The sequence below is a fragment of the Natator depressus genome, chromosome 10, assembly GCF_965152275.1.
Source record: "Natator depressus isolate rNatDep1 chromosome 10, rNatDep2.hap1, whole genome shotgun sequence".
Classification (NCBI taxonomy): Eukaryota; Metazoa; Chordata; order Testudines; family Cheloniidae; genus Natator; species Natator depressus.
The window spans coordinates 64700616-64724513 of NC_134243.1; the positions used below are offsets into that span (position 1 = coordinate 64700616).

At 41.0% G+C, this 23898-nt stretch overlaps 1 protein-coding gene and 1 long non-coding RNA gene across 3 annotated transcripts; one reads left to right on the forward strand and one right to left on the reverse strand.

The window, feature by feature from the left end:
- Nucleotides 1-1870: 1870 nt before the first annotated feature.
- Nucleotides 1871-5961, reverse strand: LOC141994544 (uncharacterized). Of its 2 annotated transcripts, none has more exons than XR_012641161.1 (4): nt 5373-5961; nt 4446-4533; nt 3721-3834; nt 1871-1930 (listed from the first exon to the last, which is right to left on the reverse strand). It is a non-coding gene; the product is annotated as an uncharacterized LOC141994544 (long non-coding RNA). The 2 variants fall into 2 exon arrangements; XR_012641160.1 differs by lacking the exon at nt 1871-1930 and adding an exon at nt 2339-2774.
- A 390-nt stretch (nt 5962-6351) lies between these two features.
- AFG2B (AAA ATPase AFG2B) lies at nt 6352-22878 on the forward strand. The gene is made up of 8 exons (XM_074966405.1): nt 6352-7646; nt 10858-11043; nt 14574-14732; nt 16187-16396; nt 16848-17075; nt 17640-17774; nt 20238-20363; nt 21723-22878. Exons 1-8 carry the CDS (start codon nt 6570-6572, stop codon nt 21873-21875), a joined length of 2274 nt encoding a protein of 757 aa, XP_074822506.1. The 5' UTR covers nt 6352-6569; the 3' UTR covers nt 21876-22878.
- Nucleotides 22879-23898: the final 1020 nt, after the last annotated feature.

Sequence of the window (23898 nt, forward strand, 5' to 3'; positions counted from 1 at the left end):
CAGCTCTAGCATAAAACTAGCTATATTATTTCTCGTCCTTAACATAGTATTTTAGGGTTCTTCTTAAAAGAAGCAAACCATGCACATTCAAATAAGGAAGTGAAGGATAGACGAAGATTCTTTCCCAGCAAACCAGCAGTGGACCCCATATGAAAAAGTAGAAATAGTGATAAATCTGAAAATGATATGAACACTCACTGAATATGTTATCTGGTTTGATTTGAGATACCATGTGTTGAAAGATGGATTAGATTTGGTTTCTTCAAGAGTTGATGACTACTCCCTTTAAAATGACCTATCTGCAAGCAGACACACAGTCATTCCTGAAATTCAGCTGCCATCTAGTGGATGTTAAGAAAACGATTAACATATTAATTTAGGGGTTTTTTCGGACAGGCTTTTGCAGTCAGGTTCTGGGGAGCATAACTGTTCCAGTTGTGTGGCTGCCAGAAAATGGGCTCGCAACAACTACTTTTATTCTTTGTCTTTGGGTTTTAACCATAGACAAAACAAAATGCAAAGCACTGCCATTCAACCCCATATACTTTCCAGGTTTCAGAGTAGCAGCCGTGTTAGTCTGTATTCGCAAAGAGAAAAGGAGTACTTGTGGCACCTTAGAGACTAACCAATTTATCTGAGCATAAGCTTTCGTGAGCAACAGCTCACTTCATCAGATGCATTCAGTGGAAAATACAGTGGGGAGATTTATATACACAGAGAACATAGAAACAATGGGATAACACTCCCCACTGTATTTTCCACTGAATGCATCCGATGAAGTGAGCTGTAGCTCACGAAACCTTATGCTCAAATAAATTTGTTAGTCTCTAAGGTGCCACAAGTACTCCTTTTCTCTTTGCATATACTTTCCAGGAACATACATAATTAAGGTCCTGATCCTGCAATTGGATCCATATGGGTAAACATTTGCCCCTGCATTAACTTCAGTTGAAGATAGTGGGGCTCCACCCTGCTGCAGTAGAGCCAGTTAAAAGAACGTGAAAAACTCTGCATTAAAGCCACGTTAAAGATTGCTGTAATCCTGTACTGCATAACTTGTATATTTTATGGTATGCTTTTTCAGATAAGTAGTAACTTATTAAGTGATAATTAACCAGAAAAAAATAAAAACAGGAACAGAAATATTGTGTATCAGCAGGGCCCAGTCTATCATTTATTTTGGAAGATTAAATTATTTAATGTGATTTTTAATTGCACAGACTTATTCTACATTTAATCCTTGTGTTTTTAAAAAGTTAACAGAAAAAATTACTGTTTATTAATGTTAACATTTTAAATTGTCCTACCTAAGCCTTGTTGTTCACATCTTATTGATGTGTATAGGACAAGCAAAGGCAAGTTTCCTCCTTTACTGCTATTATTTGACTTGAGACAGTTTTTATCTATTGGTTGTATTTTCACAATGAAGTTGGGCTGTTTGTTTTTTTAAGTAAAAGCTTAGCATTTATATAATGCAGCCTAAGTTATGGAGAAAATCTAAAACTTCATAATCCATTGCTCCTTCCCTCCACCCCATCACTTTCTTGTGTGCCTGATGTTACATTGGAGGGTAGTATTTTGTTGTATTTTAATGAGGCATAATTGCTTTTAAACAGCAGCTTTTCAGCCTCAAACCCTGATTCAGGCCCCACAGGGAGGATTATTCCTTGTGGTTAAGTGAGCAGCACTCAATTACACTCTCAGAAAGCATGACTGGAAGTGACTTTTGAACTAATTTATTATTAATAATAATTTTAATTTCCCCCCTAAACTAAGTAAAGACACTGCTCTTTATTGAGGATTACATTTATGCTTTATTTCAAACTTCAGCTGCTTTTGTGGTAACCCTGTTCGAAAGAACGGTAGATCTCCTTCCGCCAATGAAGAAAGCATTATTGCTGGAAAAGATTGTCCTCATGTTTTCGCAACCCTAAATAAATAAGTAAGTAACTATTAAGCAAATACCAAACACAAAAAAAGTTCAACCCATTCCCCGAAAATATGAAGGTTTTAGAAGTTTATCTGAATGCAAAAATGAAAGAACATAATGGAAACTGTGGAATATCATGCAATACCAGATGCCCATTACAGTAAAATGAAAAATATTCCTTCAGCTGCAGTGGCTGACTATCAGTTTGCAAATTCTCAGCAGTCCCAGAATGATTTTCTCAGCTGCAATTCAATGTCATTAATCACTGGGGGGTGATTTACTTTACTCAGCCAGTATCCAAGGCTTAAGTTTTTTCTTATCCAGGATTCCTAGAAAAATCAAGAAGAAATATCCATCTATTCTGTTCCAACTTTCCCTTCTTGGCTTTCTTTCTCTCAGACTCTTCCGCAGTCCAACTGGCTGGGGCTTTTCCTACCCTGGACTCTAATTCCTCTATTCCCCCACCAAGGGTTCTCAGCGATGGCTGAAAAGCTTCTCTGAGGATCCAACCGCATTTGCCAAAATAAGGAACATCCCGAGACTAAGCCCTAGTCTCTTCCTCTTGTGCCTGACTTTTTCCTACCAGACTGTACACACACTAGGTCTGGAATCAAAGAACTAGACTACAAATATTAGCTATTTTGCTCCAAATTTTCAGTGCTCTATAGTATATTCCTAAGCACTTGGAGACCGAGAATCTTTTTACCAGTCACAGCTCCACATCTTCAGCCATAACCCCTGCACCCTCATGGAGTTTGTTACACAACTGGAGCCCAAGGCTTGAATGGGGGTCCAGAGAAACAAGGTGGTCCTCCCATGAAACTCCAATTGCGAGATCAAGAGCCTAAATAAAAACAGGATGCAACAGCAAAGTGTAGGAGAGAGTGGATGGAAAGACAAAGGTGACAAATTATCACATTACATCAAAACTGTACTATTTAAAGATTTTTAAATCTGGTTTATTTGTTAGACACAAAAATGAACTCTGTAAACACCTTGAGTAGCAAATGAATTGACAAGGGAGGCTTAGGCTGGACATTAGGAAAAACTTCCTAACTGTCAGGATGGTTAAGCACTGGAATAAATTTCCCAGGGAAGTTGTGGAGTCTCCATCATTGTCTAACCTACTCTTAAAAATCTCCAAACGTCTGTAAGAAATGGTCTAGATAATACTTAGTCCTGCCACAAGTGCAGGGGACTGGACTAGATAACTTTCGAGGTCCCTCCCAGTTCTATGATTCTATGAAGATTTAATCAGGAGGAAGGAGAATAAGAGGAACGAGATTACTGGAACACAGAGCCCACTGGGTGTCTATGGAATACTATCTGAATAAGTAGCAGGCTGAGAAACAGACAGGAAGAAGAAAGTCTCTGAGAAAATGAAAGATATATTTTATTCACTGAACTAAAACAAAAGTGCTCTTCCCTTCCTGAATGTTGTAGAGCGTGGTATGTTATGCAAACTGTTTCATTTGTTTTAATATGCTATTCTCTCTCTCTGGCTTTAATAAGGCTCTGTAAGTCTTAGACCATTGCTTGGGAGATTTTTCATAGGCCATCCCAAAATAAGGAAACAACCCTGATTTGGAAGTCTTGCTCAAAAGGACACAGACCAGGGGTTCCTCTTTTCATAAGGTATGTCATGTATGGAGCTGCAGTCACACTAATATTGATCTTGGTTAAGGACCATAGATGAGACACAACTGTAGTGGATGGTAGTGACAGACCTTGGTTATCTGTCGATATATACGTATAGATTTTTAATTAAACCCAAAACCATCATGACTTACGGTATGAGAACAGCAACAAATGAGGGGATTTTTGTTTATTTTGTTTTTGGTTGGTTGGCTAGTTGAGGATTTTCCCCCGTCTTTTCTCTCCATCTTCTCCTTCTTTTCTAGACTCTTTAACATAAATAAAACATTATTATGATATTGTTTTACTAACTGAATGTAATTCCCATTACCCAGTTTTCCACATAGTATAGCGATGCATGCATTTTCAGTGTTAAAATTTTAATGGAAACAAATAAAGCATCCCATCCATGCACACATCATTCAAAAATCAACAAGAAAGGGCCTGACCTTGCTCCCACTAAAGTGAATAGCAGCCAAAGTCAACAATTTTAACAATTGTTATTTGGAACTCTTTGCCACTAGAGATTAGAGTTTGCAGATGTTTTTCTTTGTCATCAGAAATCAGAGTTTCCAGATGTTACAAGAAGTCTGTTCTAAAGAGCAACTATATTTGAACACAGGCCATAGTGCCTGGTTTCAAATATGCTCTTTTTTTCCTAAACACAACCTTTTAACACCAAGCAGAGGATCTGCCACTGCCAATTTGGAAATCTCTCCATCTCAGAACTAGGTCTGTTGCCCTTTTAAATAGAATATTTTGTTTGTTTTTCTTAATTGAATATGGACTCAAAGAAGTTCATGTTCAAATATGATGTTCCTTCAGAAACCTTCACCCCCCCCCAGGATGTTTTTTAAAAGGCTGGGCTTAAAAATATTACCTCTTTGAATGCAAGCTTCAGACAGTTCCTGGCCTGCCAACCTGGCAATCGGACTCACAGAAAATGGCTCACTTTTCAAGTAGTAGATCTGCACGACATAAAAAATATTTGTACATACTTGCATTGAAAAGTCTGCTATGAAAAAATGCTCGAACTGATACAAAAAGACAGAAGGGGGGCAGAAAATAAGATAAAGACAAATGAGAGGATTTGATCAGGAACTGAAAAAGAAAAAAGTGCAAGAGAGAGTAGGTGGGACTACTCAAGCAAGAATTAATTAGAAGGGGAAAGCTTCCCAGTTTCCCACAATAACTGGGAGAAGATGCTGTACTTCTCCTGCCTTAGCCATCACCTTTCATACTATGTTCCTGCCTAACATTTACAGTCAGCTGAGGCAGGTCTGTTCAGAGGGCCTGATCCAAAGCCACTGAAATTACTTTGGATTTAGTCACTCGGTTCAGTCAGGACTGGGCCAGTACAGGACTTTCTCCATCAAGAATTCCCACGTAACAGAGGAGGTCTGCAGAATTACAGTGCTGGTTGCCTTTAGGGTATGCTGCAAATCCCAGTTTCTATCTGACCATGCATTTGGGCGAGGTGATTTTTTAAATATTGTTTTATATTTTAGGCCCCGTTCCTTCTAAGTATATCTTTACTCACAAGAGTAGCCTTATGGAACATTATGGAGCTACTGACAGACTGAAGTTCGCAGGAGCATGCGTTTAGTTTGGATTCTATCAAGCCTAGATACCTTTTCATAAGACCTATGAATAAAAATAAATAATTGGTAGGGCAGAAGGCTAGAGAATCGATTCCCTTTAAACAGACAGTTATTTCCTAGTCAGCGATGTATTCTTCTTCTCTTTAATATATATCTTATGTGCTTTGCATTATTAATTACTGGACTCATGATGATGTACTATTTACCTCTACCTTCAGCTTCCAGACATCCGGGTGGCTTCCCACTTCCCTGAAGCTGGAACTAAAGCTGCTCTGTCCCAGAGAGAAACCATGAGCGAAGGCGTTGGTAAATGCGTTGCCCTACCCTCCACAGTGCAAGGGGACAGACTGAGGGGGCACTGGAAGTGGGTGAGGTCTAACCCCAGCAGGGGGTGCTTGAGGCACAAAGTGCCCCTCTGAAGGGTGGAGGCGAGCTCTCGCCCTGCGGCGCACAATCCCCGAGGCGATTCTCACACAGCAGGGGGTGCTCTTTGGGCACAGGATCCCCACCGGGGGTGCTGGGGACAAGGGCTCTCGAGGCAGGGAGGGCATTTGAGGGGTGTGTCAGCGGGGCGAGCGAGGAGAGCAGTCCCCGCGGGTACGTCTCTCACTGCCAGGGGGGGTGCTGAGGGGGTGGATGGGTACAGGCATGCCAGTGTTTGGGGCCAATAGGAGAGCGAAGCAGAGAGGGAAGTCCCGTTAGCTGCCGGGAGGGCGCGTTAAACGGCAGCACACACAGCCACGCTTCCCCATCCCACTCCGGCGCGCAGTGGTGGCGGCTCCCTAGCAGGGCTGAGGCGGTGCGGCGCATGCGCGAGGCGGTGACGCAGACAGGACGCATGCTCAATAGCTCGGAGGCGGTGGAAGCCAATGTTTTCCTGGCGCTGGTGAGCTGCCGGTCGGCCTCGGGTGCTGCAGGTAGCGAGCGCCGAGCGCGTCTCCTCATTGCGAGAGACCTGCTCAGCCGCTCGAGTCCGGCTGCCCCGCAGCTCTGCTCCCGCGACGTGCCCTGGTCTCTGGCGGGCTCGAGAACCCGCCCAGCTCTTCCATTCCCGCCTGTAACGATATAACGGGGGGGGCGCTCCGCCATCTTTGGGCTTGTCAGGCGTGGGGAGAGGGCCGGCGGGTCTGGGGGCAACGAGCTGCCTGTGCCTGGCTGGGGGCTCCCCTGTATGTTCCGGGGGGGACGGGACACCAGTGCAGCCTCTGTGTGGGTGGGGAGTGCCCCCTGGCCAGCTCCCCGCGGGGGCGGGTGGTTTGAGGGGTCGCGTTGGAGAGTGAGAGCCCTTGACCAAAGGGTGCCATGCACACGTAAGATCCTCGCCCTTACGTCGGCGGCCGGCTGTGCTGGCGAGGGGGCTCGCTTTGAACGTGTTTTGCTGTCACCCCTGTGTAATATCGGCTATGGCGGCTGCTCTCCTGAAGCTGCTCCCCCTAGACCCAGGGGACGAAGGCACACAAAGATGCAGGATGGGACCTGCCACGTTATCCACTCTGGGAGCCAGGCTCGGGTCCCCACTTCAGATCACGGTTCCTGGTGGCTGCTGTTTGTGCACCGCCTGGCCCAGAAATGATTTGGTTGATGGTTACCTGCAGCTTGATCTGAAATGCAAAACTTCAGGCTTAGCTGCAAGCAAGTTGAAAGGTCTCATGCTGAGTGTCAGTCACTTGAAGCTTTTGGCCTGTCACCGGTTGAGAAAAGTAACTGTGAAAGTGGTCCTTAAGAACCTTACTGTGAAAAAATCCACCCCAGAAGGAACACTACAGGAGATAGTCAAAGAGCTGCTGAGAAATGTGTATGTTTCTCTTCACCATGTTGTTACTGCTTCCCCAATTCCTGGAAATCCAGTGGTGTGTGTTGAAATACTGGCTGTAGATGATTCGACAGAACAAGCTGGCCTGATAGCTCCCAAAACTAATATAAACATTAAGGAGGTAGTCACTTTAGAATGGTACAGACATTTGTCAAAGGACACTGCACAAATTTCAGTTGCAGGAATGGATGATTTGGGCAGCTCTTTGAAAGAGATGATTGTTTTGCCTTTAAATTTTCCCAAAACCTTCAAGAAGTTGGGTCTTTCTGTCCGTAGTGGAGTACTGTTGGTGGGCCCTCCAGGTGTGGGGAAGACTCTTCTCGTAAAGGCAGTTGCAAGGGAAGTGGGGGCATATTTGCTTTGCATTAGTGGTCCAGCTATATATGGCTCAAGGCCTGGAGAAAGTGAAGAGAATTTGCGAAGAGTTTTTGAACAAGGCAGGGAATTGTCCAGTGAGGGACCAACCATTCTCTTTATTGATGAAATTGACTCTTTGTGCCCTAAACGGGGAAGTTCAAACAGCGTCTCTGAAAATCGTATTGTTGCTCAATTATTAACACTTATGGACGGCATAGGTAGTGAAAATGAGATGGTCATCATGGCAGCGACAAACAGGCCCGATGCCTTAGATCCTGCACTGAGGAGGCATGGTAGATTTGACCGAGAGGTGAGCATAGCCTGTTCCTCATGTTTTGTTCTGACGCTTTAATACCATTTATCTTTCTTCTATTGAAAAATTGCTGAAGAAGGGCCTAGTGGTAGTGTTCTGCAGTGTCATGTCGGCTGATTGGGTTTGATGCCCTATTTCTCACTGTAGATCAGTGACCTACAAAGGAGAAGAAAAAGTTACCTTTTTGCTACTTTATAATGATGCTTCGAGAGTTTTTTTCCCCTTCTTGCTTTTTACATCATTGATTAAAGGTTTATATTACTAAACATGAACTTAAACTGATGTGAGGCATTTAAGTGTACCACAAAACATTTTGATAAAAAAAACTAGAATGGTACAAAATTAACATAGCACACATTAAAAGGATTAAACTGGCTAGCTGACAATTACATTATGAGACCTGTAAATGGGGAATCGTGGTCGATCAGGTTTATTTCTAGTGGGGTCTCACAGGGGTTGGTTCATATTGTCACTGATAAAATTTGTAGCTGACATAAAAGTTGGGAGAATTATAAATAATGCAGAGGACAGGTAATTGCTCTGGATTGCATGGTAAGATGAACACAAGTAAGCAGTACGAGGTTTGTCTAATACAGCCAAATGTAAAATTATATATCTAGGAATAAAGAACCAGGGCCATGTTTACAGGATGGAGGACCCTATCTTGGGAAGCAGTAGCTGAAAAAGACTGGGGGTCATGGTAGATAATCAGCTGAACACAAACTCCCAGTGTGACAGTGGCCAAAAGGGTTAATGCAATCCTTTGATGTTTAAACAGGAATATTGAATATGAATAGGGAAGTTATTTCTGTATTTGGCAGTGGTGCAACTCCTTGTGGAATACTGAAGTTTTGGTGTCCACAATTTCAGAAAGATGTTAATAAATCGGAAGGGGTTCAGAAAAGAGCTACCAGAATGATTAAAGGATTGGAAAATATGCTTTACAGTGATAAAGTCCAGGAGCTCAATCTTCTTATCTTAACAAAGTGAGGTTAAGGGGTGATTGCCATCTATAAGTTTCTACATGGCCCAAAAACGGGGGGGGCAGGCTCTTCCATCTAGGAGAAAAGGGTATAAAATGATCCAGTGTCTGGAAATTGACTTTCAGACTGGAAGTAAGGCATATATTTTTAACAGTGAGGGTAATCATTGACACAACTTATCAAAATTTTTGTGGCTTCTCCCATCACTGGAAATTTTTGAATCAAGATATGGACATTTTTCTGAATGAACTGCTTCAGTTCAAACATGAATTCAGGGAAGTCCTGTAAGAAGCCTGTGTTATACAGGATGTTAGACTGGATGATCACCGTGGCTTTATAATCTGAATCTATACCCTGTTTTTCCAGGAAGTCTCAGTGGACACCTGCTGAATTAATAGTCCTATGATATCAGATGCCATGCAAATGAAACCCGATTAACTGAGGCAAGGTCTACACTCAAATTATAACAAAATTGGTTATAGTTGTAAATTATTTTGACAACCTTTCTGTACTTGCAAAAACCCTAGTGTACGTGCAGTTATGCAGCATAAAAGTACTTTTGCTGTTCATCATTTTGCTTGTTGAACTGGTATAAGTTCTACTGCAAAAGTACTTTTTTGCCAGTATAAATTGTATCTACATTAGGAGTTGTACCAGTAAAACTTCTAGTGTAGACCTGGCTGGGAGCAATGAGCTGAGCTGGCTGGTGATAGCAAGAGCGGACAGTATTAGCAATAATGTATTAAAATAGACAAGACTAACTTCTGTCAGTGTGGCACCTTTCATAAGCACTAAATCTACTTCTAAAATGTAAAAGTAGTACATTCTAGGGACTCTTTGGACTGTACATAAAGTGGTGATGTTCAGGTACAACCATGGTAATTCACACACAAAATTGACACTTTTTGCCCCTCGCATGAAAGAGTTAATAGCAGAGTGCTCTAGTGAGAGCTCATTTTAGTTAATGTACTAATTTGATTATTTTTACAAAATGTATCACCTTTGCTTGTGTTTTAGGATCTCTCTCGGACATCAAATACTAACTTACAGTTGTCAAAATAAATTGACAAAAAATACAGTCAGCAAAGTGATGCATCCTTGTTTCCTTTATTGTCTGTCTATGTACTCACTAAAACCTTGAACCTGCAACAAACTTGATGCAAGGGTCTATTCCAGGATCATGGCCTAAAATCAGTAATTCTGAAAGATTATCCCAGTCAGTTCAAATTTGATAAATTCTTCTGTACTGCATTCACACTTTTATCTAAATTTTCAGGATTGGACAGCATTATTAACAAGTGAAATACACAATTTTGATAATATTTTAGCAGGTTTTCAATAATTTATGCACATTCTCTACTCAGTTTTATTTTATACTTACGGGCTTGTTGGTCCTTTTTTTGTGCTACTCAATTACATTTTTGTGCAGTCATATTTTCTTTGTTTATTCCATGTGTTACTTAATTTTATAGCGATTAGCTTTATTTAACAGGGCACAGAGTAATCATTCTCCATGGGTTTTTTTTAATCTGATTTGTGTCCTGTACAATTTTTAAATAGAAAAGTGTTATCACTAGGCCAGTGGTTCCCAAACTTGTTCCGCCGCTTGTGCAGGGAAAGCCCCTGGCGGACTGCGCCGGTTTGTTTACCTGCCACGTCCGCAGGTTCGGCCGATCTTGGCTCCCAGTGGCCGCGATTCACTGCTCCAGGCTAATGGGCGCTGCTGGAAGCAGCGCGGGCCAAGGGACCTACTGGGAGCTGCGATCGGCTGAACCTGTGGACGCCTCAGGTAAACAAAGCGGCCCGGCCCACCAGGGGCTTTCCCTGCACAAGCGGTGGAAAAAGTTTGGGAACCACTGCACTAGGCTTTTGTGTTCTTATGTTGTAAGGAAATAATTATTTCACTGTTAAATCTCCTTTTGATTCATCTTTCAAATATGACTTTAGACACTAGGTGGCATTCTTTTATAAAACATCTATTTGTTGAAATGCTACTACCCTGGATAATTAAATAAGTGTAAATGAAAAGTACTCATATAGTGCTTTATATTTTCAGAGTATTATAGAGCCATTAATTAGTCCCTTCTGAAACAATGTGAAAAGAGGAGAATTTGCATGAGGGAGTCTAAAGATACAGACAACACAAGTGACTTATCTAAGGCTAAAGAGTGAGAGAGAAATATAGCAAAACACTGATAAATTTCCATTTATTGTATTTACTTTAGGTTATCATTGGGACACCAACACTTAAACAGAGAAGGTCTATTCTACAGTTGATTACTTCTAATATGCCTATTTCCACTGATGTTGATTTGATTAACCTAGCAGAAATGACAACTGGATATGTTGGAGCTGATCTTACAGCACTCTGCAGAGAAGCTGCTATGCAGGCTGTCCTCCACAGCTGTTTGGTAAGGAGTCAGATTAAACCAGAAAGATGTCATTATTCACATTTATCACTTTTTCCACACTAATATCACTCTAATATATAAAATGACTAATTCAGGGATGAGAATATTCAAATAATATTCAAATAAGCTAGAAAACATGTTATAGATGTAATTATAAGCTTTGCTTCTGTCTTTCAATCCAGTCATCAAGTGACTGCCATTTCCTTGAGTGAAAAGGTGATGTGGAATATCTTTATTCTCTCCATGAGCTTTTTAGTGTTGTACAAGGGAGAGAATGTAAGTTTTTGTTTTGTTTTGTTTTTAATTGAAGAGCAAATTGTATACATTTTTCCACCTAAGGTGTCTTCTATAAGCTACAGGCAATGTATATAAAATTCTGTTCCTTAATAAGGTGAGTCATTTAGTAGTTTGTGTTGTGGTTTGCACAAATAGAGACTTATTTTGTGTGTCTAATATTGCATGAACATATTGGCCAGAAGAGAATAGTTACAATTTCCTATTGTGCAGCAGTAATGTTTCTGGGATGTTGTAGATCTAGGTCTCAGGGAAGCATTATTTGTTAATCTTTCTTCCCCCTCAGTCAGGACTGCTAGGAGAAGGGGAGCAAAGGCTTCGATTGCTCCCTTGTTCATCAAGGTGGAGTGGAGGGGCAGAAAAGAAGTCAAGGAGTGCTTCTGTGAGATCAAGATCCAGAATATCTCTGGAATCATAGAATCTATAGGAGATGCTGGAGCACTTTACCCTCTTCCCCAGATGGTGTTAACAGGGGAACATTTTATTTATAGAACCTCCATCACCATGTATCCTGTACAAAAACTGAAAATGATAATTAAAATAAAGTTGAGACCAGTAGCCCTGACAGAAGCAGCCCTTCTGTCAAAAGATGGACAAAGAAAAAATAAACCCAATTGCTGGTCTCTGTGCTGTGTACGCTGCCAACTCCTCTGCAAAGTGTAGCTTATTAAGTTTTATTATGAAATCTGTAGACTTCAGCAAACATAATATAGGGGGTAGCTTGCCAGGCTTCAGGAAACTCTCCACTGGAGGGAAGGAAGAAGGTCCAATAGCTCGCAGACAGTGGGGTTTTTAGCCCTGTGCTGAATTTCTCCACTATGATGTGGAGAATACAGTGTCCCTCAGATTCATGCTCTGCCTGTAGAGCTATATCTATCCAGCATTTTTCAAATGCAGCCACCGGCCACATATGGCCACCAGGGGCTTTTCTTGCAGCCACAGCCTCGGGGATAGGGTAAAGCAGTGAGGCTGCCAGCAGGGGTTGGGTCCTGCTCCTTTCTGGAGAGAGAAATGCTGGAGGAGCAGGCTGCTAGTGAGTTCCCCACCTTCCCTGGTGTCCCATCCATTCCCCACTGCTGCTCCATTCATTCTCCCCATTCCTCTGGCCCCCACTGCCACTGTACCCACCTCCCTATTCAGGGCTTAATTTGTCCCTGGGCTTGCCAGCGCTGAGTAAGTCTTCTGCTGTGAAAAGTGCTATTTGTATGTTTGTTAATATCACTTTTCACAGCAGCAGACTCACTAGCCAGAAAGTCTTTAAAAAAGCAACCCAAAGCACACAATAAACAAGAAGAAAAAAGACAAGAACATGTTTCTGTTCTGTTTAGTTCCAATAAAGAATAGAGACAAGTGTACGTTATTTTTGCTATTGAGTCTGCAAAAAATCCCAACATAAATAAATTGGAATGATTTGGACATGTATATATGCATATTTATTTCTGTCTTTCTTAAACTTAATTAGGAATTTTAGTTAAAATTTTAACAGCGGCCACCAGCAAGAGTTGGTGGCTGCACTCTGAGGCCACTAAAAAATGTGTCCTGAGAACCCCTGGCTATACTAACAAACTCGGTAACCCTAAGTCACCACTGATGGTAGCAACAATGGAAGCTACTAGTAGTGTAGACAGGACTCATGTGGGGCATTTTTAGGTGACATGGTAGGAAACACCTGAGTCCTGTCTACCTTAAAGCTTCTACCTCAGATGTCATTTGAGGAACTGCATTGGTGGTGAATTATGGCTACAGAGTTTGCTAATGTAGACCAGAAGAATATGCAGAGCACTGAACAATACCAGGGATCAGCCTGGCCTTTGATGAAATTTAGCATGAACTGAGGATGAGAAATAGATCCATAATCCAAGATTTTTGCAGGCCTGTATTCTATAGAATGTTTGAGGTGAGGGGATATGTTGTGGTGGTTGGGTCTACAAATTTACCCTAGTTGTGAGCATAACTCTAAAAAGGACATGAAAATTCATAAGAGATCACAGTAGCCTATAACAACAAATTTTGATGGGAAAAGTTATGAATAGGAAACAGACAGAATTAGTCCAAACAAAAAGGCCTACTGATAGAACTCAAGGACTGTATTAAGATCATGCCTAGTAAACAAGAAAAGTATGAAACCAGAAATCAACATACCAAAATTGGTATGTCAGAAAGTAGGCCTAATTAGTGGACAAAATAATGAATGGATGGGCTATTTTGCACACAGTTTCCTTTGTGGGTCTTTAAAGAAAGAGACTTTGTGAAAAAAAATTAGCTACTAGAACAAGCTTCACCATAATGGCTATCATCCCTATTTTTTCCTGGGACCCTGATCTGGGCCAGAGAGAGGGACCCATATGCCATCATCACCTCTACCAACTCCAGCTGAATCCCAGACGCGATGGTGGGATCGAACTTCAAGAACAGCAGCTCCAGCCCATCTCAACTAACTTCTGTTTTCCCCAAAAGGACAGTTATTGCCATCTTTGATATCATCTAAAAGACTGTCAAAAAAGGGTATTCTCCATCTGAAGACTTTCTCCAGCTAAAAGTAAAGGGAGCAAGAGATGCTGTTAAAATGAAAGCCTTATATAATATTTTACATTTCAAATGCTTTAACTGTTTTTCCTTTCTTTTGTTAAAGGTTAAAAGGATTTTTAATGGAGTATGTGCCAGGGTACTAAACAGGCTGAGGTCTATGTATACCAAACCCCAGACCTTATTTAACACTGTTTAATGTTGGACAGTGACTGGGTTATGTTAATGCCTTTGGCCCATATAGTCGATCTAAATGCATTCTGCTGTATTTACTGGAACAGGTACATGAGTAAATGGGGACCATTCTCTCATATTTGAGAGAGAACTAGGAATCCTGTATGTAGTGACCCTAAACCCTGGGTTTATCAGCAGCTTCCCTCACTAGAGTCCCATATGGTGGAAGTAGAGTAGATTCAGGAGAAAATCAAAGATCCTTTTCAAACATCAGTTTCTTACAGAAGTGTCCAGCCCTGTGCCATAACAAAAAAATGTATCCAGCCACAATGAATGCACACTGTTTTGTTGGTACGTGTTTGTACTTGTGTCTGTCGTACATAAACTCTTTAGGATAGGGGTTCTCTTCTTTGTCAGTTACATTTGACAAATTGTAAAATGCTGTGGACATCTAATGGAGCTATATAAATTATTAATAATGCAAAGGAGAAACAGCGCTTTCCTTTTTTTTATTTGTTCTTTGTGCATTTCTTCAGGATTCAGTTCACATGTTGATTAACATGGCGGACTTCCATGAAGCTTTTAAAAAAATTCAGCCATCTTCCTTTCGAAGCAGTGTTGGACTAACTGACTTTAAACCCGTTACATGGGAACAAATTGGTGGTCTTGAAGATGTAAAATTAAAGTTAAAACAGGTAGAGTGCAGAATACATTTAAACAAAACTATAATTTCTCCCATCTACCTCAAACTGTTCTATACGGTGCAGTATTGAAAAGTGTTCTTATGGGAATTGCATCGGTCTTTAATTCATATTTAAAATTTTATTCCTAACTACTTTAAAATATTAAAACACGTTTTTGTATTTTCTTAAATCAAACTAAAATTGCCTATACACAGGCTCTAGCACTTTGTGTAATTAAATTCACAATCTCAAAATATCACCCAGGAGCATACCATAGAAAATTAACACATCAGCCAGTAGAGGACAGTTACTGCTTCAGCATATGCCCATCTCATTCCAACTACCCTCAACCCTTTAGGGCAGTGGTGGGCAAACTACGGCCTGTGCGACCCTCCTGCCCAGCCCCTGAGCTCCTGGCCAAGGAGGCTAGCCCCCAGCCCCTCCCCTGCTGTTCTCCCTCTCCCGCAGCCACAGCTCACTGCGCTGCCGGTGCAATGCTCTGGGTGGCAGCGCAACTGCAGAGCCGCAGCCTGACCCGGTGCTCTGTGCTGCGCGGTGGCATGGCTGGCTCCTGCCAGGTGGCACGGCTGCCTGTCTTGGTGCTCTGGGTGGCACGGCTGTAGTGCCGCCAGCCACCGGTGCTCCAGGCAGGGGGTTTGGATAGAGGGCAGGGGAGTATGGGGTGGTAGTCAGGGGACGGGGGTGTGGATGGGGTCGGGGCAGTCACAGGGCGGGTACCAGGGGGGTTGAATGGGAGCGGGGTCCTGGGGGGGCAGTCAGGAAGGAGGGGGGGTTGGATGTGGCGGCAGGGGGGCAGTCAGGGGCAGGAGTTCCGGGGGCAGTCGGGGGACAGGGAGAAGGAGGGGTTTGGATGGGGCAGGAGTCCCAGGGGGGCAGTCAGGAATGAGAGGAGGGGTTGGATGGGGCAGCGGGGGGTAGTTAGGGGCAGGGGGCCCAGGGGCAGTCAGGAGACAGGAAGAGTGGGGTATGGATGGGGAAGGAGTCCTAGGTGGGCCGTCAGGGGTGGGGGTTGGATGGGGCAGGAGTCCTAGGGGGGCTGTCAGGGGGCAAGAAGCAGGGGAGGTCAGATAGCGGGCAGGGGCCGGGCCGCTCCTGGCTGTTTGGGGAGACACAGCCACCCCTAACTGGCCCTCCGTACAATTTTGGAAATCCGATGTGGCCCTCAGGCCAAAAAGTTTGCCAGCCCCTGCTTTAGAATCTATAAATTTTGTCTATTTCAGACTAAAGGGGAAGTGAGTTCTAGTCAACCAATGTGCCCTCTCAGAGAATGCCCTACCCTCTGCCTTATCTCTTTTATAACAAAGAGGGTCAAATTGGAGTATGTCCATTGACCTCCACTGTGGTAATGCAACAAGGTAAAGGGCTGTAGTGTGACCAATAGTTTTACTGGCTAATGTGTCAGTAGATACATCACTGCAAATGTTTCATCCTTTCTGTATTTACAGAGTATTGAGTGGCCTATGAAGTTTCCTCAGGCTTTTGTGAGAATGGGACTGTCTCAGCCAAAGGGTATTCTCCTATATGGGCCACCAGGATGCGCCAAAACCACTCTGGTGAAGGCTGTGGCCACAAGCTGCCATTGTTCCTTTCTTTCTGTTAGTGGTGCTGACCTTTTTTCACCTTACGTTGGAGATTCAGAGAAGATTTTGTCTCAGGTTTGGTTTTTAATCACATATGATGTATAATTTGCTTATTTTTGTATAAAGTATTCATCAGTCCTATGTTTTTGCTTTTTAAGACTTTGAGGGCTGATTCTCATCTAGTGTAAACGGATACAGCTCAATTGACTTCAGAAGAGCTATTGCCATTTACGTCAGCTGAGCATATGTCCCCAAGTTATTTTTCAAACTCATTTCTTTAATCTACCTATTATGTATGGCTTTTTGTTCTTTGGTTGACCTTAGTATTAGGTTAGGCACCTAGAGTCTGCTATACAGTAAATGTAAACCAGATTGGTCTCCACTGAGTGTTGTAAATAAATACTTATTTAAAGTGAATTAGTTAAGTAAAAGTATAGAAAATATATTACAAGTGTTTTCAGTTGACATGGTGGAACTTATACATGCATTACAACATTTTAAATTTATTTTATCAACCTAATAAAAGGTTTTTCGTCAAGCAAGAGCACATATTCCAGCAATAATATTCCTGGATGAGATTGATTCTATCCTAGGATCTCGATCAGCCTGCAAAACTGGACATGGTGCCCCAGAGAAGGTTCTTTCTGTCCTTCTTAATGAATTAGATGGTGTTGGCGTTAAAGTCACAGAGAGAAGAGGAAATAAATTACAGCTTGAAGGTGATCGTCAAGAACAAAACGAAAAGGAGAGACAGGTATGTACACTCGCATAATTAGGAAGAAGGGTAGATTTTATTGCTAAAGTGCTCCAGAAGTTTAAACCATTGGCTTTCACAGATTAAAACATTACCTTTCTGCTGCCTTTGTCAGCTTCTTGACAGTACCCAGTATTTTCTTTTACATACAACATTGGGCATAGCTAACATGCTCCTGCTATGCTGTTAAAATGGATTTCAAGGTGGTGAAATTAGATCCTCACCCCCATTCTGGCATACCATCACCATCTTACATCATCTCTGCACTCAATCTGACACACACAATCTTGCTAGACTCTGACCACAAGAAAGTTCCATATGCATTACCAGAATGGATATTGATTCTTCTTCATTGTATAACATATTGGTATATTGGCCTACACAAAGTAGAAAGGTTTGTAGTGAAAAGGAATATGACTACATATGGATATATGCATTTATTCATTGTATTGCCTCTCTTTTTCTTCTCTTAGTTGACACGTACAAATTATACTTGTCCTGTAGCCCAAAGCATATAAAACACTGTATACCCATCTAATTTGCTGCATATATAATCTCATTAAGCTAGAGTTTCAAGAAGTTTTGAACAAAGATGTCATGATAGTTGCGGCAACAAATAGACCAGACAAGTTGGATGATGCCTTGTTGCGCCCTGGAAGGTTAGACAAGATCATCTATATTCCACCTCCAGATCAGAAGGTAATGCATTTTAAATCTGTACACAAATTTAAGTAGAGGTGTGAAGTTGTAGGTATACTGTTTCTTAACAACAACAAAAAGAGTTATAGTACTATAATGTATGTAAGAGTGGGTAACGGTTTGCACTGAAGATTAACTACTAAAATGTCCAGCTTTTAAAATAAATATGAAAGCAGCCTGGATTATAAAATAGCATTTAAATGTATATAAAAACGTACACCCTTCAGACACTCTGACCAAGGCACAGGCATTTCTGGCACTTCCTGACTTTTGAATACTTGATGATGATATATTTGCAAAATCAAGCATTCAGAAGTTAGGAAGTGCCAGAACTGCCTGTGCGTAGGTCAGTTTATATTACAGTAACTCCTCACTTAAAGTCATCCCAGTTAACGTTGTTTCGTTGTTACCTTGCTGATCAATTAGAGAATATGCTCGTTTAAAGTTGCACAATGCTCCCTTATTATGTTATTTGGCTGCCGCCTACTTTGTCCACTGCTTACAGAAAGAGCAGCCCGTTGGAGCTGGTGGGGGCTCGGAACCAGGGTGGTCCGCCAGCCTTCCTATCAGCTCCCCTAAGTTCCCTGTGCGCAGTTACCAGGCAGTTCAGGTGTCCCTCCCCCCACTGCCATGTGCTGCTCCTGCCCTCTGCCTTGGAGGCTACCAGGAGCCGCCTCCTTGCTGTGCGGGGGGGTGGAGAAGAGGGGTGCTAATGTCAGGGTGTCCCCCTGCTCCTGCCCCCCCCCCCCCCCGCTCCTGTACCTGCATCTCCACGGAGCAGGGGGACACACACCACAGGGCTCAGGATAGAAGGAGCTTGCTGGCAGCAGCTGCTGTTGCAACTTCCCTGATCTACTTGAAAAGGCAGTGAACTTAGAGAGGGGTCTGTCTACTTAAAGCGGTAATGTGCGTCTCTCTCACACACAGACACATAGTGTATGTCTCTGTCTCTCTCTGCCATGCTGTCTCACCTCCCTCCATTCGTGCTGCCCTGTAGAGCGTGAGGCTACATTAAGAACAATGTGTTAACCCTTGAGGGCTCAGCTGAGTGCTAGTTCATCATTTAGCAGTAAGGCATTCCCTGGGAAATATCCCACCCTCTTCCACCCTCTGAATTCACCACCTCAGTCAAGCTTTACAATCATCATTGCTTTGTACAATATTAAATTGTTTAACACTTTACTCTGTCTGTCTGTCTGTGTGTGTATAAAATATAGTTTTGTCTGGCAAAAAAATATTCCCTGGAACCTAACCTCCCACTTTTTACATTAATTCTTATGGGGAAATTGGATTCGCTTAACTTTGTTTCACTTAAAGTAGCATCTTTCAGAAACATAACTACAATGTTAAGCGAGGAGTTACTGTATTAGCCTTGTTCTTGGAAACTGAACTGTTTCTCTGAAACTTGCTAGAAAAAGTCAGCCTGAAGCAGAGGGCAAACATGGAATATTTAAGTCCAAAAGGTTAAAATGTGGGTAAAGGTATAAGCAATTGAAGAAAGTGACTTAGAATGGAAAGTATGAGACAACCTTAACCATAAGCATTGCTGAGAGATCTGCTTATAGTATTGCCAACTCCTTACTAAAAAAAAAGAAAAACACCAACAGCCAACATAGCACTGATAGGTTTCAGAGTAGCAGCCGTGTTAGTCTGTATCCGTAAAAAGAAAAGGAGGATTTGTGGCACCTTCGAGACTGACACATTTATTAGAGCATAAGCTTTCGTGAGCTACAGCTCACTTCATCTGATGCATCTGATGAAGTGAGCTGTAGCTCACGAAAGCTTATGCTCTAATAAATGTGTCAGTCTCTAAGGTACCATAAGTCCTCCTTTTCTTTTTATAGCATAGATAGTTGAGCATTCTACATTCTTTTGTGGTTTTCTTTGTCTTGCATTCTAGTTCTTCAGATAGCCTATACCAACTTAGGGGTGGGAGCACGAAGGTACAAAAGAAAACCAAAAAAAAAAAGGGGGGGGGGCAGCAAGATCCAGTGATTCGTGATTTTAAGAAATCGTGAGATGATGTAAAAATTGTTGGAATTGGTGAGGATATTGCCGGAAAACTATACCTTAGTGTCCTACAGACCAGTAAGATACCTGGCAACCCAACTAGATTTTCATTCAAACTGCTAGCGTTCAGAATTCAAGTCAAGTTTGATTATTCATTATTCATTATTGATTATACATTTATTGAGCTTTGCCAATAAATATTTTCAACTGCTGTCTTACTGTCCACCTTCAATGCATCGTATGATTACTCTGTGGTAAACTGAGTTTTTGTTTCCTGGCAGTTATTGATCACAAGCAGAATATTGTGTGTTGTTACTGTACTGTAGTATATTTGAGTTTAGAACTTGCAGAGTAAAGTACTAGTCAACATGAGTAAAGGTGGCAGAAAATAGGCCTAAACAAATAGTACATAAGTGACTGTCCTTTGTCTTTTGTAATGTGCTTGTATCATAGGGAAGGCTTTCTATTTTGAAAATTTGCACAGAAAAAATCCCAATAGATTCTGATGTGTCATTAGAATACCTAGCAGCTCAAACCAAACTCTTTTCTGGAGCCGATATTGAAAATCTCTGCAAGGAGGTAAGGAGCTTTTTGTTTAATCAGTGAAGTAATCTGTAAGTGAATACTTTAGATGGAGAGAGGCCAAATTATAGAATATTCTAAGACATTTGTACTTTTCCTCAATTTTTAATGAAAAGGGTAAGACAAATGAGAAAAATTTTGTACCAGTTGAGTGAAAAACATATGTTGTACCAGTAAAATACACCCAGTAAATAAGGGACCTGCTAGTACTGATGTTGAACTAGGTGCAAATTTAGAATAAATTGTTCCTGTGGAGGCATCCAAAAGAAGCAGATAGTTTGTGGAGCCTGGAAACTCTCCCTGCAGCAGATGGTATGGAGAAGGCAGATGATGCAACTTTACTAACTTAGATTTTTGGGAAGGAGGGTAAATCCAGTCCTGCAGAAAGATAGTTCTAATCCCTCTCTTCCTGTCAAGAGCTCCTATCCTTGGACAAACACACAGTGCTCAAAAACACCTTCAAATAATGCAAGTAAGGAGCCTGAATTATTTCTGTTTAGTAGAAACAATCTAGGCACATATCCAATGTGTAGGGAGATGAGCACGCTGTGAGGAGTGCCTTCTCTTCCTGTATTCCAGACCTGCCCCTCCAAAAATCATAGAGCATCTTGGGAGCATGCTACCAAAGTGGCTCTGTCCTTCTTACCTGCATTTACCAGAATCTGCTGGGTTCTGTTTACTCTCTCATTGAAGCAGAGGGAGCATTTAAAAGAGTGAATGATAAGCAACATGGGTTAATTTACAAAAAAAAATAAAATGATGCCAAACAAACCTGATGGATTTCTTTGACAAAATTTACAGGTTAGTTGGAGTAAGGGACTACTCTAGTACTTGCTCCAGAACTTATCCTCTTGCTTTCCTTTTCAAAGCCTTACTTAAAATCCAGATAAATTGTTTCCTTGTACTACACATCATAGAATTTATTGCTGAAATTAACATTGATAAATCGGGAAGAAAAAGCCTAGGGCAAGAGAGATGTGTCCACAAATATTTGAGGAAGGGGGAGGTTAGATAGAACATCTGAAGAATTAAGTGACCAAGAATATGTCTTCTATCTCAATCAACTAGATGCAGTGAGTGAAACAGTATTAACTGAATTTGGAATAGAAGAATAGAGAAGGCAAACTAACATTTGTATTATCTGATAAATTGACTTAATCTAATGTATACCTATTGGTTTTTTTTATTTTGAGTCATACAGTACTGTGTCGAAACACTGGACATAAAGTTCATTTTTATTTTTAAGTTTTGAAAAGATTGATTTGTAATGTCGGAGCTCCTGATAAAGCTGAAAACATTTCAAATTCTCTAAATCGTGTGTTTTTTGTTTGTTTGTTTGTATTTTTTTTTTTTAAGGCTGCTTTGCAGGCATTACAAGAGAATGGACTTGAAGCACCTTGTGTGAAACATGAGCATTTTGTAAAATCACTGAAGATTGTAAAACCATCATTAACCCTCACAGATTTGGATTTTTATGAAAAATTATTTAATAAGGAAGTATCCTCTTAAATCAGAAAAATCTGAAGAATGATATGCAAAAATTGGTGTTTTTTAATATAATCTTTATATAATCTTTTAGAAATGCATGATTTTTTATAACAATCCTTCTAAAATTGTTATTAAAAAACAAAGGACAGAAAAGTTTTATAGTACCCATTTTTCCTTCCTTACAGTATAGAAAGAAGTATTGAAAGGCTTTATATATATTCATTCTGCTGGTTTTTGACATAGAAGTATTAAGCATGGTCTTCCATGGGACCTTCTACCTCCGAGTCCCAGTCAGTCAGCACTTCTGTGAGCCAGAATGCGACTCTTAAGACCAGTACCAGTAAGAGGTCTGACACAGTCAAAGGGGCCATCCACAACAGCCAGAAATCTTTGAGGACTTGCACTGTATATTGAAAGCTGCCTTTAACTGAAGGCACAAGGGTATTAAATCTTTAATGAAGATTCATTTTCTCCAAACCATTGGATGATTGAATTAAGTAGGTGTTAACAAAATTAAATTTTTAAAGTCTGAATAAAAGTCACTTCTCATCTCAGTAAGATTTTTACTACTTTTGTACTGTAATATTGTCATGATCCTACTAGCTCCCAGTGGTCCACAGAATATTCTAAACTAGACAAGAACTAAATATCTAGTGCAAAGAAGAAAACGCTTAGAAAAAATGACCTTTCATGCCACATTTATACTTTATAAAGAAATTAAAAGGGGGCATAAATGACTTTTTTCTCATGCTGTTCACCTTTTACACAAGGCTATATTTGCAATAATAATTTGAAGCATAGATTTTTCCCTATGGATTGCAACTTTCATTATATTGTGTGTGTACTGCTTTTTAATATTGCATTATAATTTTCTGGTTTTGTGTGTAATATAGCAAATTTTTACTTGTTCTAGATTACAAAAATCTTTCACGTTAAAGGAAAAATAAAAGTTAAAATCTTGTTTGCATTAAATATAACAGTCTTTTTAAAGTACTGAATTTTTCAGACAGCATTCTTCTGATTAAGGCCTGTTATTGATATAAACTAAACTTGAGTGGCAGAGACTTGCTTAATTTTTGGGTCCCTTGCACATACATACTTTTCCTCATAGCTGATTGATTTGGACTACGCTTTTATTCTGAATTGTAAGCCAAGCCTTTCACAAACCAAAAAAGTCTTTATCCAGTAATAAGTTCTATCCTGCATCACAAAGTCTCTTTCTTAAGGCTTATCTGAAAATTTATCAAAATTGAATTTCCAAGTGTAGATGAGCCCTTAGAATAAAACTGTAAGATATATATTAGGCTGCCACAGACTTGCTTTGGTTTCAAGCAGTATATGTTCAACTCCTATAAGGACTCTTTTCCTGTTGTCCCTCAGCTCCCAAAATCAGATTGACAGTGCAGTGGATATGTACTACGGTTATGAATACTGTAGGAACTGCTACATCTTGATCTATGAATATTGGTGTGCAATAATGGTATGAACAATGTATATCTGACTAGGTCAGTGAGGGGATGATTTTTTTGTACTGGGTTATAAGACTGCCCTGTCTGAATGCATTGTGCTAATTTGCACTGGTCTTAGTAGAATGTTTTATATGCCTATAATGCTTGAATTCAATGGGAACTGTACAGGACTGCAATACAATGACTTCCCAGATAAGAATACCTACATACACACTAAAAGGACAGTTGAGGCCAGGTGTTAGACATAGGGATCCTACATTTAGTCTCCAACATGCCGTAAATCTTGTTTTGCCAGGCTGGGAACTAGAGATCAAAAGTTTAAAGGGTTAAAAAGCTTGTGTGGGCAGGGGGGTTGACTTATCAGCGAGCTGTCTAAGCAGACAAGCTGTATAGAGCAACCAAGGAAGGAAGGAGCCCAGAGGAATTGGGGATTCTGAGATTCACAGAATGGTAAGCATTAGGAGAAAATAGGCATGGACTTTATTCTGATTTATAGTTTTTAAAATGTTTAATCTGAAATGGTTTTGGTCTAAATAAATTATACTTTGCTTTAAAGAAGCTGATTGGTCACTAAT